The sequence below is a fragment of the Haliotis asinina genome, chromosome 2 (assembly GCF_037392515.1).
Source record: "Haliotis asinina isolate JCU_RB_2024 chromosome 2, JCU_Hal_asi_v2, whole genome shotgun sequence".
In the NCBI taxonomy this organism is placed as follows: Eukaryota; Metazoa; Mollusca; class Gastropoda; order Lepetellida; family Haliotidae; genus Haliotis; species Haliotis asinina.
Genome location: NC_090281.1, coordinates 14,192,588 through 14,206,930, shown reverse-complemented (window position 1 = coordinate 14,206,930; position 14,343 = coordinate 14,192,588). Strand labels below are relative to the sequence as shown.

At 42.2% G+C, this 14,343-nt stretch overlaps 1 protein-coding gene across 1 annotated transcript in view; it reads left to right on the top strand.

The window, feature by feature from the left end:
- Positions 1-14,256, top strand: part of LOC137272286 (laminin subunit beta-1-like) — a 61,286-nt gene extending 47,030 nt beyond the window's left edge. Inside the window, exons 12-25 of the mRNA XM_067804648.1 lie at positions 839-1,157; positions 1,418-1,648; positions 1,862-2,016; positions 2,714-2,836; positions 3,532-3,702; positions 4,295-4,558; positions 5,092-5,238; positions 6,686-6,861; positions 7,905-8,121; positions 8,315-8,496; positions 8,952-9,215; positions 10,005-10,242; positions 10,963-11,141; positions 11,860-14,256. Of these exons, the coding sequence (XP_067660749.1) occupies positions 839-1,157; positions 1,418-1,648; positions 1,862-2,016; positions 2,714-2,836; positions 3,532-3,702; positions 4,295-4,558; positions 5,092-5,238; positions 6,686-6,861; positions 7,905-8,121; positions 8,315-8,496; positions 8,952-9,215; positions 10,005-10,242; positions 10,963-11,141; positions 11,860-12,336 (3,143 nt within the window). The 3' untranslated portion in view covers positions 12,337-14,256. The remainder of the gene's footprint in view (positions 1-838; positions 1,158-1,417; positions 1,649-1,861; positions 2,017-2,713; positions 2,837-3,531; positions 3,703-4,294; positions 4,559-5,091; positions 5,239-6,685; positions 6,862-7,904; positions 8,122-8,314; positions 8,497-8,951; positions 9,216-10,004; positions 10,243-10,962; positions 11,142-11,859) is intronic.
- Positions 14,257-14,343: the final 87 nt, after the last annotated feature.

The window sequence follows — 14,343 nt, the reverse complement described above, 5'->3', positions numbered from 1 at the left end:
TAAGTTACGTGCGAGGATGTCGGTAACTCAAAGCCCGGTTGTCGGTTAAGTTACGTGCGAGGATGTCGGTAACTCAAAGCCCGGTTGTCGGTTCCTGCCACTATGTTGAGATGCTGGATACGCACATTATCAGCATCACCACCATAGGTACTGTGACGGTGTAGGGAGGTGCATTTACTGTTTGTTTCATTGATAACCACAAACTTGAGAGAGAGCATTTTTGTTCTCTGCACTGTATAGAATTTGTAATAATGTGCAATATATTCATACTACTTGATCAATAAAACCATCAACTGTAGTGTGCATTTGTCTTGCATTAGGTAAGGCAGAACCTGTGTGTGTTTGTGTGAGCAAGAGAAAGAGAGAGAGAGAGTGTGAGAGCGAGAGACGGGGTGGGAGTGTGTTGGGGGGTGGGGTGAGGTGGGGGGTGGGGGTGAGAGAGAGCCTCACTTGTAGTTAACAAGGCAGGCTATCTAGTGACCCAGTGACCCAAGCCTACAGTACGTTGTTTAGTTTAGGTCCAAGCCTATTTTGTATTTATTTCATTTTTGTAATTTAATAAACTTTAAGAAATCATCCAACCAGAAACAGGATCACAGTGCCACTGCCACTACAGGTACACATAGGTAGTATTTAAGATATTTTGAGTTCTATTGCTTTTTGTTTTACCTTTACATTTTTGTCCGATTTGTCAAATTCCTCAGTACCAACCTTAATTTTCTAAAATCCTTTTGACAATAGTCTTTGGTAAGGGTTAACTAACCTTTTGCTCTAGCCTTTTAGTGACATACTACTGTAGACTGACATATATATGTGTACGTTCCATGGTTTGTTACAGCTTGTGACTGCGACCCGTACGGATCTGCCAATGGTGCTTGCAACATTACCACTGGACAGTGCAAGTGTCGCCTGAACATTGCTGTTGCTGGGCAACTGGACGCGAGCGGAAACGCCAGTGACACAAGGTGCCGCGCATGTCTGGCTAATTACTATGGTTTCGGACCAAGTGGTTGCGTTGAATGTGGATGCAATAATGATGGATCAACTGGGAAACAGTGCAATTTGACTGGACAGTGCCCGTGTAAGCCGACGATTGGTGGAATGAAGTGTGACGTTTGTGAAGATTCCTACTACAACTTCAACGCTAGTGGTTGTCAGTAAGTACTATGTGAATGAAAGTTACCTTTAGCAAACCCATTTATACTGACTGAAAAACGTATTGTATAAAATGTACTAAAGAAAAGAAACGATTGATGAACAAGGACCACGCAAACAGGTTTTTTTGGCTGAAAGCTGACATACGAAACGTCGGAATGAAAATTCAGGGTGGATCAGATATGGTTAACACTGTTAGGATTATCTTAGTATGACAGCGATACAAATGAACAACCTTGAACCTTTGACCTTATGACCTCAGGAAATGTGAGTGTGACCCTAACGGTAGCACGGCCTTGACCTGTCACGCTTTATCCGGGGTCTGCAACTGTAAGGACAACGTCCAGGGCAGCAAGTGCTATCAGTGTAAAGCTGGTTTCTTCAATCTGGCGGGATACAATCCTAGAGGCTGTCAACCATGTTTCTGCTTCAACCATAGCAGCATCTGTGCAGCGGCTGATGGCTTTATTGAGAACAACATCACATCGGCGACGTAAGTACTACCTGATACAAAGTCATGACTAGACATTATATATACTCAAATGCTATGCCGTGAACGCAAACTTATCATGAGGATATCCTTGTTCTGATAAATCTGATGATCGATGTGTAAGAAACCTTGTAACTGTGGAGAAATATTGATGTAAATACACTATACAAATTCTGTAATGAATATTATTCTCTACGATATCCGTGTGTGTTGCAGGACTACAGGATGGGCTGTCGATGGAACCAGTATTGTAGCACCGGAAGTCTACCTTGGAGACAAAAGCTCCTCTTATGGCCAACTGATCAGTGCTGATATGTTCCTAACAGGGAGCAGTGTCTCACAGGAATCGCTCATTACCTTGCGAGGAGCTGGTAAGAGAATTTTTGAGCACTAAATTAGATAAAGTCATGGTAACTTTCTTTTGTCACCTTTGCCTTTTAACTGGTCCACTTCACAGCAACAGGGGGCGTTTCACAAATTTATGTATATTCTTTAATCCAGTCAGTGTGCTCAGTATCATTTTCAGATAACTTGTTTATGCTATGTCGTTATTACCAAATATGGCCTGTAATTTACACACGTTGACAAGAATTCTCAATATATTTACAAACATATTTGATATGGGAGTTCAAATATACAAAGTCAGTAAGAGCACAGTGCGCTTTGATCGGCAGTAAAAGTTGTATGGGTCGTTAATAATACCAGGAGCTAACTTCAATGTATCGTTAAACGGGAAATTTTATAAATTACAATCTGATCCTGATCCTGAAACCAAGTGATATTACATGAAACGGTTGGGTGTAGTTTTCTGATACTTTCTAGCACTTCAGTCCTGATACAATGCAGTATACGTAGCACATTTGGTCTTACCTTACCTTGAAAACTGCCTATGTTAACCGAGCAGAAAAGGGATACCCGGTGGGATAAGTAATATGAATATGAACCTTCTAGCGCTTAGCCGTCAGCTTGAGGTATCTGGGGTTAAGTAGTTGTATTAAATACCTTATTGTGTCTTGCGCCGTGCATATCCCATAGTAGGTAATTGCACGTTTCCTCTGTGTGTGCTAGGGGCGGAACTTGTGTATAGGCACACTGCGCCGACTACAGCCGGCAGGAACCTCATCCAAACAAGACTGTATCCCGAGAACTGGCTTCTAAACAATCAGAATCCTTCGCCGAACCAGATGTACAGTAAGTCTCGCCCGTGACAGCTTCTCGGTCCTTCAAGAATATTTATGGGGTGGTGGGGTAACATTGAACCTCCATGTGGATACGGTGTGTGTAGCCTATTTCCTTTAACCCACATGAGGATATTGCTGGGTTAAAGCGGTGTGAACCATACTAATGCATTAACAAAAAGTCCTCTTCTGGTGTATCTATATGATGAGAACTATGAGTGAGTGAATGAGTTAAAATTCAAAGTCGCATGTTTCAGCCTTATCGTGATTATGAAGGTTGTAAATCGGTGAATTTATATATGATTATAAACAAACTCAATGTAGTAACCTGTCTTCAAAGCAATATAACTGAAAAATCCAAAACTAGCATATAACTTGAAAACACTATTTCTCTCTGCGACAATTCGATATGAAAATGGACTACAGGTTCCCACAAACTGAAGGTAGATCACCACAACTTGTGGTAATTTTGATAACTGCATGAGGATACGTGTTCATATGTGTATCTCAGTGTGCACACGAAGTCTGTCATGAGCATTTTTCATCCGATTTTACAATCGGCTGCCCTATCCAGCTAGCCACAATGACATCAGTTCGGACATTTTAAGATTAAGTATACAATAATTCAAATTTGAGACATTCATTTTGTATTTCACAACCAGTTTGGCTTGAAACATTATTATAATCAAATACGCAATTGTATTTCAGGTATTCTGTCATCTGTAACACAACTGACATTCAAAAACGTGATAAACTCAACTCGAACAGAAGTTTCAACTGTAACCATGGTAACGGCGACAGCATCTGCTGGCGTCACGGCTCAACTTGGCGCTAGTTTTGTAGAGAACTGCACTTGCAATGTAGCAGGCAGAGTTGGCGGTGAGTCGTTACTTACGTTAGTGTATGGTGTTGTGGGAGATACATGGGAGGGGTGTGTTTGTGGAATCGTGAACTGTCTTCATGTCTCAAAGTTAACTGTAAAAAATCACAACAACACAACATGAACCGAAAATCCGATATGGACCAATAAAATTCTGTCAGTATGACAAAAGCCCTCTTTGCTATGTGGTCACACGTTAGGAAAGTGCGTTTCTTCAAAATTTCCGTGTCCACCCATCATAAACGTACCCGGTGTATCAGTCATGGGACCATTAACCTTCTATGGTCTCAAAGACAGCTTAGGTGACTCTGAGTAAAAATGCGTAGGCGGATCCAGAAAGGGTGAGGGGGTGCATCCCCCTTTTGTCCTGAAAGTCTATTATATATTAAACTCCCATGGATCTTCCCCCGCCCCAAAGCCCCCACCCCCACCCCTACCCCATCCCCCTTTCTCAAAAATGTATTTTATGTATTACCTGTATTATTCATCATTTTGTCATGTCCCAGTGACAACTTTTCAAGTTGTATGCATTAAAACACTTGACGCCAGTTACACGTAGAACCAGGATTAAAGGACCTCCAATATATTCAGGTTTGTCGTGTGAGAAGTGCGGCGAAGGGAATAGGCGTTCTGCGTCCGTGCAGAATGACACACGATTCGACGTGTGTGTGGCTTGTGACTGTAGCGGACGGACTTCCGGTCAGGTACAGTGCAACGAAACGACTGGGATCTGTCTCAACTGCCGGAACGGTACAACAGGTGACAAGTGTGAGAACTGCTCTGCTAATGTTGTCGGATCTGATTGTAATACCTGCGCCAACGGTTTCTGGGGGCTTGGTGCAGATGGGTGTAGAGGTAAGGAACAAAGACGTCCTCCAAAGCCATTCTGTGTATTCTGATGCTGCCATAGGGTTCTGCACGTCCCCTGGCTATTAAAAAGCAACAATGCAAAAGTACCGGATTTGGTTACGGATAGAAATAGATGAAGTTAAGTACTGTTTAAGTGTAGAAAAGGATACTGTGTTGTTGACAGATGCAGTCAAGTGTAGGTAACGATAGAGTTACGCGTAGACGAAGATCGACTTCAGTGCGGATAAATGTACAGTTTAGTGTGTAAACTGTACTTGACATCAAGTGGTAGATAGGTATGTAGTGAGATATACTTGAAACAACACTGAGATGTACAAAGAGATGTACTTGAGTTTTAATTAAGATACGGCGAAGAACCGGGAGAAATACAAGATGGCATTACAGCGAGAGATGTGATTACGCTGACATTGATGGACATTCAGCGACAGTTAAACGTTTTGAAAGAAATTGTTTTGTAGGTATTTTTTGTATACGTAGGTAGCTGAGGCTTCTTTATTCTGTTTTCTGCTTCCTCCCAGACTGTAACTGCTCTACAACAGGAACCACAGCAGGTACATTCTGTAACAAGACCAACGGACAGTGTGTGTGTGCTCCCCACGTGACCGGAAGGCAGTGTAACAAGTGTGAAGATAATTACCACAACCTCACAGCGTCGGGTTGTCAAGGTAGGTTTGTAGGATAACTATCATAAACCCACAGTGTCGGGTTGTCAAGGTAGGTTTCTAGGATAACTATAATAAGTTCGCCGTGTTGCGTTGTCAAGATAGTCCCACAGGATTAGTACCATATCCTCACAAGGTTAGTTGTCATGACAGGTCTACAGGATAACCACCATAAGCTCGCAGTGATGATTTGTCAAGATAGTCCTACGGGATTAGTACCACAACCCCCCAATGTTTGTTGTCATGACAGGTCTACAGGATAACCACCACAGGCCCACAATGCTGTTTTGTCAAGATAGGTCTATAAACTACTCGTCCGTAATACATGCGCATCGTTGGACTTGAAGCTGATATTAAGTAAGAGTGAGTGAGTGCGTTTGAGTAGTATTTTGGATGTATGACGTTTCTGCTTATCCTGTACGGGTATGGTGCACACACACCAATAAACAGTATTAAAGCAGATCTTGGATTCGAACGACAGCCAGATGTTGCCGGCACGTAACAGAACCACACAAGGCATTTGTCCCGTAGTGATTTGAAGTCGCACAAAAGATAAAGTTTACACTATAGTATGCATTATCTTACCTCACACATAAATGTCGTTTTCTGACTGGGCGAGCGGTCGTCTGTTATTTTCAATGTATCCCGCTTATAAGCGAGTGGCATTTCTGTATTATCCCCATGAAATGCCGTGCTCATTTGGTACATCGTGGCAGTAATTCTGTAGCTCGAATAATTAAGTCACATATGATATACGAACATTACCGATGTTTTGTGAATGCAAGTATATCGAAGGGAGATAACTCTAAATTTGTTTACCTCTCTGCCTAACTCTGGTACTCACTATAATGAATCGATATTCCTGCTTCAAGCACTTTAAAATTGTCATTGAGGTGTTCGGTTCATAAATACATTGCTCACGGGTCCCTCGGGGCGCATGGGTGATACCCTAAACTGGCGGGCAAAAGAAAGTATAGGTACATTTTCACAACCCATAAAACAAAGACAAACGAAAATAGTTCAGTTTATATTATTTTATCGGATTCAGTGATGTTTAATGATATTCTCAACATAAAACAGAAAACTTTTATGTTTGCATTTATGCCATAATGGCCCAGTAAACACACAAGGGTTGAATTAGCACATTTTGTTAAAATCTCTCGTTACACCAAATGTCAGTAGCACACTACAATGAAGCATGGTCACTGTCAGTAATGTGTATGACCTCCTGCCACGTCAATACAGGCTCGGATACGTCTCCTCATTGACGTAGTCAATCGTCTGATGACGTCATTAGGTATCCGTTGCCATTCTCCTGTAAGTGCGCGTTGCAACTCTTGACGATCATGTGGAACAGGTCTCCGAAGTCTAATTTGTTTGCTTATGCTCCCTGAGCCTTTTGGTTCAACCCATGTCCCCCCCGTGACCTTGACCTTTGTTGCTGTATCAGAGTGTGACCAATGCTACAAGCTCGTGATGAAGGAGACGGACAAACTACGTGGACTGTTGACCAACATGACGAACACGCTGTCCACCCTCAACGCAAACGATGACACCAAGAGGCTTGGCAACTTTGTCGACAGGGTCGACAACGCTTCGAGATCCCTTGACAGACTTCTCAATTTCGTAAGTTGATTGAATAACTTCGGAACTTTTAGCAGGTTATGGTCGGAGCAGAGTTATTCTCTACTTATGTAACAATGATAGCTTAGAATAAAAGCGAGTAAGTATCGATCCTTTAAGCCGTTCTAGGCTGGAAGATTGCTAAGAATCGACCCACTTAGCAGTTCTAGATGGAAACAAGGCTAGTGATCAGGCGCGTATCAAACCAGCTTTTTTCGTGTGTGCCCAATATGTTGCAAGCTGTATATTTAGGTAATATTGAGGGCTTGCCCAATTTTTCTCACTATAAATCATGTGTGAGCTCGTTTTTTTTCATTATGGTAGCTACGCCCCTGGTGATCAACCCTTTAGCAGGTCTAAATCGGGTTTACAATTAGATATTTTTTCCGTTCTGAAGAGGAATAGGTCTCACAATCTATTCATTTGGATCTATGCTAACGATCGACAAATTTAGCAGATCTAAAATGGACAAGGGCTACAATCAGCCCGTGCAGTTCTTGGTCGGAAGACTGCATGCAGTCGACCGATTAGCAGGTCCAGATGGCAGGAGGGTTCAGTCAGCCCGTTGGTCAGCTCCACAAAGTAAATCCATCACGACTAATCTTTACCACACGCACTAGTCCATCAGTTGGATTCATATCAGTTTCAGTCCAATCACTGACACGTCTTGTTTAAGACATTGTTCCACACTGCTCGATCGTCACACAGTAGGCACTGTCTGTTTCAACACATATAGATCCTACCCGTGAAGATCCGGGCTGGTCTTCAGCAGCAACCAGGCCTTGTCGTAGGAGGCGACTAACAGAATTGGGTTGTCAGGCTGGCGAACTTGGTTGAAACATGTCATGGTATCCGAAAATGCGTAGAGTGATGCTCAATGTGTTCACTAGTGGATTTTCTGGTCCAGACTCGATTGTTTACAGACCACACCATATAGCAGGAATAATGCTGAGTGCTGCATTAAATAAGAACATATAAACAAAACACATAGGTCCAGTATATGGCGCCATCTAAAACACAACTAAATGTCTCAATCATTGTCTCAGTTGAATGATGCCAACGCAGAGGAAGCCAGAACTCAGAGCATGATCGACCAGTTTAACAACACGCTGATGACCTTGACCTCTGACCTCAACGCTGGCAACAGCTCAGACCTCCCGCTCATACAGCAGCTCATCCAAGAAACGACCTTGACCTTGACGGGAGCAAGTTCGAAGAGGGACCAGACAATTGCAAACATTAGGAATATCTATACAGCAAAAGGTAAAGAGTGAGGTCGTGGGTGAATAGTGAGGTGGGACTAGGCAGGCTTTGTGAGAGGGAGGATAGTGCTTGGACAAGTTAGTGGTTGGTAAATGCTTGGAAGTTTCGCCAGTAGTTATAGGACATATTGCCGAGGTATAATCCTAACCACCTACACAATTTTAAGTATACATGTTAGTATCTTTTCATCCAGAACCGCTTACCCAGATATGGACGTCCTTGGCCTCTCTCGTGGCGTCATTGAAGGAAGTGCAGACATACCTGATGTCCCTGTCCACAGATGCGTCATCACAAGTGAACGCAATTATGGCTACTGTTGATGAGATAGAACGCATAGCTACCGTGTCACTCAACAAGTCCATTGTTGACTACTCAGTAAGTGTAACATAAATGTGAGATGAAGTGTTTAAAACGTATACCTATCTGTTTATATATCCATGTTGGATTCACATATTCTGAAAGAGATGATAAGATCGGCAGCAGATTGTCGATCGGCTGCGTTGTTTATACCTTGAACTCAGACACATATGTTATACGTCAGACATACCAGTAAATAGCTTTCGTGAAAGGCATTTAGAACTTGCATGAATACATGTCACGTTTCATAGATAACAACGTCTTATTATTCTGCTGGCACCGTTTCTGAGCTAATACCTGCTCCTTCTTCAGTTGAATGGGTTTTTCAGTGATAAGAAAAAGTAGCATGAATTATCTCTGGAACGTCGTGCAAAGAGTAACCGTGCAAAGACGTTGTCCATAAAACGCGTAATGTATTCACGCTAGCAGCTGTATGACAAAGGTACCCACACACGAGATGCTCTTTGTTGCAGGCTGCAGGCAATCTGATTGTATTGCATCGCAACACTACAACCGACATCACTAGACTTGACAACATTGACTCCGTCCTTGAGACTGTGTCAACCACAGCGCTTGCTGAAGCCGAAAGAATTCAAGCAAAGAGCAACTCAACCCTTGCTACAGCTATCCGTCTACAGAACGAAAGCATTCAGTTCAACAACCTCGATCTGAAACTTCAAGAACTAAACAACACTTTCCTAGCTTTTAGAAATACTTCAGCGGTCACCAAGGACTCGGTAAGTGATCAGTAAATTATACCAAGAATAAAATAGATAGACTATACTATCATTATAACATCTATGGATCTATTCTCCACCCACACCCACGAAATCGGCCGCCTAAGCCGCTCAGCCACCGCCACTTACACGAGTGGGTTAGGTTATATTATTCTTTAACTGGATAGTCGTATAGCGCACTTATCCATGAAGCTAGTGCTTGCTCAAGGCGCTGGTATTTGTTTCCCGCGGTAACTGGATGTCAATCTCAAGATCACATCGTAATTTCAGTCTCACTCCCTGGGGAGTATACAAGTCTTGCTGCCACAAGGCGCTCCGAGTTTTATTGTGGCTCTCTCATCCTAACGAGATACCCAATTCACAAACGGGTGGACTGGAACACATAGTCACAGTACTCCGTCCGATTTTACTTCACGTTTCTGTACTCGCAACATGGTGTTTGCACGTAATCGTGTGGCCACCATCTGGTCATATACCTACGGATTCGTGGATTCTTTTAAGTGCACAGGGTTGTGTACTGTACACTAGGGGTTGTGGCAACAGATGGCTTACATTGTGCGCTGATAACACATGACTTACATTGTGTGCTGATAACAGGTGGCTTACATAGTGTCCTGATAATAGATGGCTTACATTGTGTGCTGATAACACATGGCTTACATAGTGTGCTGATAACACATAGCTTACATTATGTGCTGATAACAGATGGCTTACATTGTGTGCCTAATTCTGACACCTACACTCAGTTCCACTGCTTTGTAGTATAATGTGTCGACCTTACGTCAACAGGCAGTGAAAGGCAAAGCTGATGTTGACAGTAAGGCGACGAGAGTGGCCATTGCCATCAGCAACTCTGAACAGCAGCGGATGAACACCAACAACATCATCAAGCAGTGTAATGATATCAACGCCCGGATTGCGGCGGCGGAGAGACAGGCCGAGGATGCTAAGCTGAACTCACAGAAGCTGTTTCAAGAGGCGGAGTTCATGAGGGACACCATGCTGAACTTCGAGACCAGGGCACTCGGTACGGTATTTAACATAATATTTTTTTGTATGATCAATACATAGAGGAAAATACTCGAATCTGTGATTATCATGAAAAAGATGGGATTTTACTTTGGAGACTAAAAAGCAAGTCCTATGTCAAGCTCTGTCAACTTTGTCTGATGTAAATTTGACCATTTCCATGTCACAGTTTGTCGCTATACGTTGTTCACTGGTCAACAACGGGGTACATCAACACATGGACCAGTGAACAGCGTATTTATCTTACCGAACACCTCAATGTTAATTTTGAACTGTCTGAAGCACGGATATCGGATCATAATTATAAGTACTGGAGTTAAGCAATTGGCCTATACTGACGAGAAACAACAAAGACAAATTTAGAGTTACCTCTCTTCCATCGATTTGCATTACCAAAACATTGGTAATTTCCGTATATCATGGACTCAATTATTACAGGTAAAAACGTTACTAACACAAAGTATCAAATAAATTTACGCAGTTCGGCATTCCTGGCAGGTAACATAGAAAATGTTACTCGCTTGTAAGCAGGGGACACTGAGCGTAACAGAAAGAGCACTGAGCCAAATATTTGTGTGTGAGGTAAGATAACGACGTATGTCATAACTGGTGTTTTCCTCTGTTTGCTGTTGTTTTGCCCACTTCCCTAACACAGTTTTTCGTAAATATGTGTTCTACCTCATCCTATATTCACTTGTGTCTTATGACTGTTTTACAGCAGTCGAGCAGCAGGCTGTAATGTCTCTCGCCAGTGCAATGGCGGTAACGACGGAAAGTCAAAAAGTCATCGACGATTCTGCTGCACTGGTGACGACGATGGCGACATCTCAGCAAACATCGTCACTGGCTCTAGAGACAGCACGACAGGCGAAAACCGTCGCCCAGAGCCAGAATGATGTATGTTATTAACGTCGTATTTTCAAGGAACTCATGTTACCTTACCATTAATAAATTAGTCGCGTGGATAGTGGAGTTTAGCAGTATTCCAGCAACATCACTGCGGGCGACACCAGAAATGGCACTCTCGTTGTACCCATGTGGGGAATCGAACCCGGGTCTTCGTTTGACGAGCGACTAAGCTGCCTACGGCCTCCGAACAGTAACATGGGGCTCTGGATAATACCATTGGACAATTTCAGGATACAATCCCTATGCAAATTGTTCCATGACACAATGCTATACGACTGTCGCAGGTTTGGGTACGCACATGAGCTTGTTGATAGTCTTTTGGCGTTTCCATGTCAGAAATCTATGTGTAAACGGTCAGGATATTTGTTCAGGCAAACCCGTTAAAATTCCAGTCTTCACCAACCCATGTTTTTCGATAAAGGCGTCAAACGGGATCGGTTGACATGCCATTTTAACCCAGTTGTGTAGATCTTACTGATGGTGTTATTCACTGGGTTGTCTGATCGAAACTCGACTATTTACAGGTCGCCACATTAAAGCTGGAAAATTATTGAGTGCGGTTAAACAACAGGCAAATGTGTTAACGCAAAACTGCATGTATTGTGCGATTAAACAAAAATGAATTTGCTAAAGCAAAAATGCATGGCTTTAATTCATGTAGCTTATTAAATGTTTTGGTACACACCTCATTCACTTTTGTTGACAGGCCATCACGCGCGTAGCGGCCACGGCCATTCAGCTTGGCATCATGTCCGACTTGACGGTATACCAGAACAAGTCCATCATCCCTAGCACAATCAACACAACAATTCTCGTACCAGCTAAAGCAAAATGCGACTCAACTACGGCCGACGTTGCTGGCGCCACAACTGTCATCAACGCCGCCGACACAGGCGCCACAAACCTGGACGCGGACGTCCTCCGAACACAGGCGGAGGCGAGCAGAGTACTCGGCATCATCATGAATGTCCCGGGACTCAACGTCGCCACCATCGAGTCTCTAAAGAACCAAGTTGAAAAATTGAAGGGTCAGTTTAATAGAGACTCGCTGACCGTAGCTATTAATAATCTGATAACTGCTCATGCAGCACAGACGACCTGGCTGGACGATTTGAAAACGAAAAAAGCAAATTTAGAGCGACAAGTTAATGACATGAAGTTACTGGAGAGACAAATCTCCTAATACGGTGTTATAATGATGGGTGGCCTTCAGGTGCTGTACGTAGCATCTTGCTTTGACGTCTCTGAGGATGGTACAAGGTATATTGGACCATGCTTATTGACATAATTTGCCATCAACAACTATGATTGTTATGTGATTTGGGGATAGAAGTGTTTTGTTAAACCGTTTTTTACACGTTTTGTAAATAACATTATTTGTATTTATACGGTAAGTTGATTCGAAACATATCCGACACATACTGACATGTGTTCCAGTGATAAAGGAAGTATATGGCGGTCTCACGGTATGAATAATAATAGATCCTATTAGCGTGAAACCTTCATGCATGTTTCCACATGTAGAACTAAATTTGAAAAACATATTCTGAAGTTATCGTTTCCTTGAAATTCAAATTGCATTCCAACTTTTCGATTCATACAGTGATATGTTTCTCGCCAGTGACGGCATACTGTTGAGAAAGAGGGGAGCACACTTCATTTTCACGAGAGTTTTAATGGTCATTTAATAACCTTTCAGGACAAAAGGGGGTTGCGTTCTCTTGCAATACCACCCCCTCCCCTACCCCTGGATTTGCAAATGTGTAGTGCAAGTAGAATATTTCCATCAATGGTCAGGTATGCTGATCTGTATCACTTCATGGGGACCGATCCTATATGGTGTATTCACTGTTAGCAGTCAGACGTTTACATTGAGCCTGTATTTGACGGTTCCTGGGACACCTACTCTTAATTTCCAGGGGTCCTGAACTACAAAACTGGGGTCCCGGACACTTAAATATTATTATTGAAACTATGTTGTGGTATTGTTGTAATTCAGTAACTGTTATTGTTTTGTTTACCATGATTATCACATTGTCACAGTAATTAATTCGCAAATGATACAATAACCCGGCTACTAGCAGACTCAGTGACTTATTGTTACTTGATTGAAGTTTTTACAAAAGATATCTGGACAGTGGGCGCGCTAGAAAATTTCGTTGCGTCCATTGTCAATTTTATGCGTACAGACACAGGAGTTCGTGTCCCTTAAACCTCTGTTAGTAGTCTACACACACTTATCTCCCCTGATGGGAGGCTGGTTTCCAGGTGTGATCGATGCTATTTAGTGTGAACTACAGTTTCTATTTAGTTTCTTTACACTCATATATTTAATAGGTATTGTTACAGGGTATACATTTTCATACTGAATGCTCTAGATAGTCATCTCGACTGACGACGATTCATCGCACAAAGCGACCTTAGACTTAATTCTATGTTATAATAACGGGGTAAAGATCATTGCAGAGTTTCGATCGCCGTGTGCAAATATCAAATATATCCTACCCTTCGCCCTTTGGCAGTGATACTAACATAAAAATGATAAATCTTCCCTACAAATGACACAACTGACATATAAACACGTTATATTTGGGATTTTCTTTTTCAGAGAAAACCATATATTATCTTGAAACACTATACTCGTGCTATATCAATTTGTGACGTCATAAGCGACCATCAGTTTCATATCGAACAATTATTTGGGCGGCATGTACTGCTCCTTAGCTACCAAACTTACTCGTGAATTTTGATAATCACAAAACATAAATATGAGTATGGAATCAGATCACCACTCAGTAGTATATGTATTCCACTCCCGCCAATCAGTGTTGTCACGTCCGTTGTGGAATAATATGAATGCATTGTGTATATATACATATATATCCTGAATATCACACCTTATCGTGACCTTTTTTCACAACATGAGTGCCTGCACATCTCCATTTGCCATCTTATCTGCCATGATGTAGTTGCCATGCGGCGTCAGAGTGTGTTACTATGAATAATCTATCCTTATCTAAAGTTGTAACCCTGAGATACATAAATTTAACTCGAATATTCATTGTGCATAGAGTGTACATAAATAAAGTTTTGTTATTGAAAATTTGTTTGTTAATCTGCATAAAAATGAATGTGTATGCTGGTGGCAGCACGACAGTAATTCAAGCCAGTATGCAGCGTCCTGAATCGG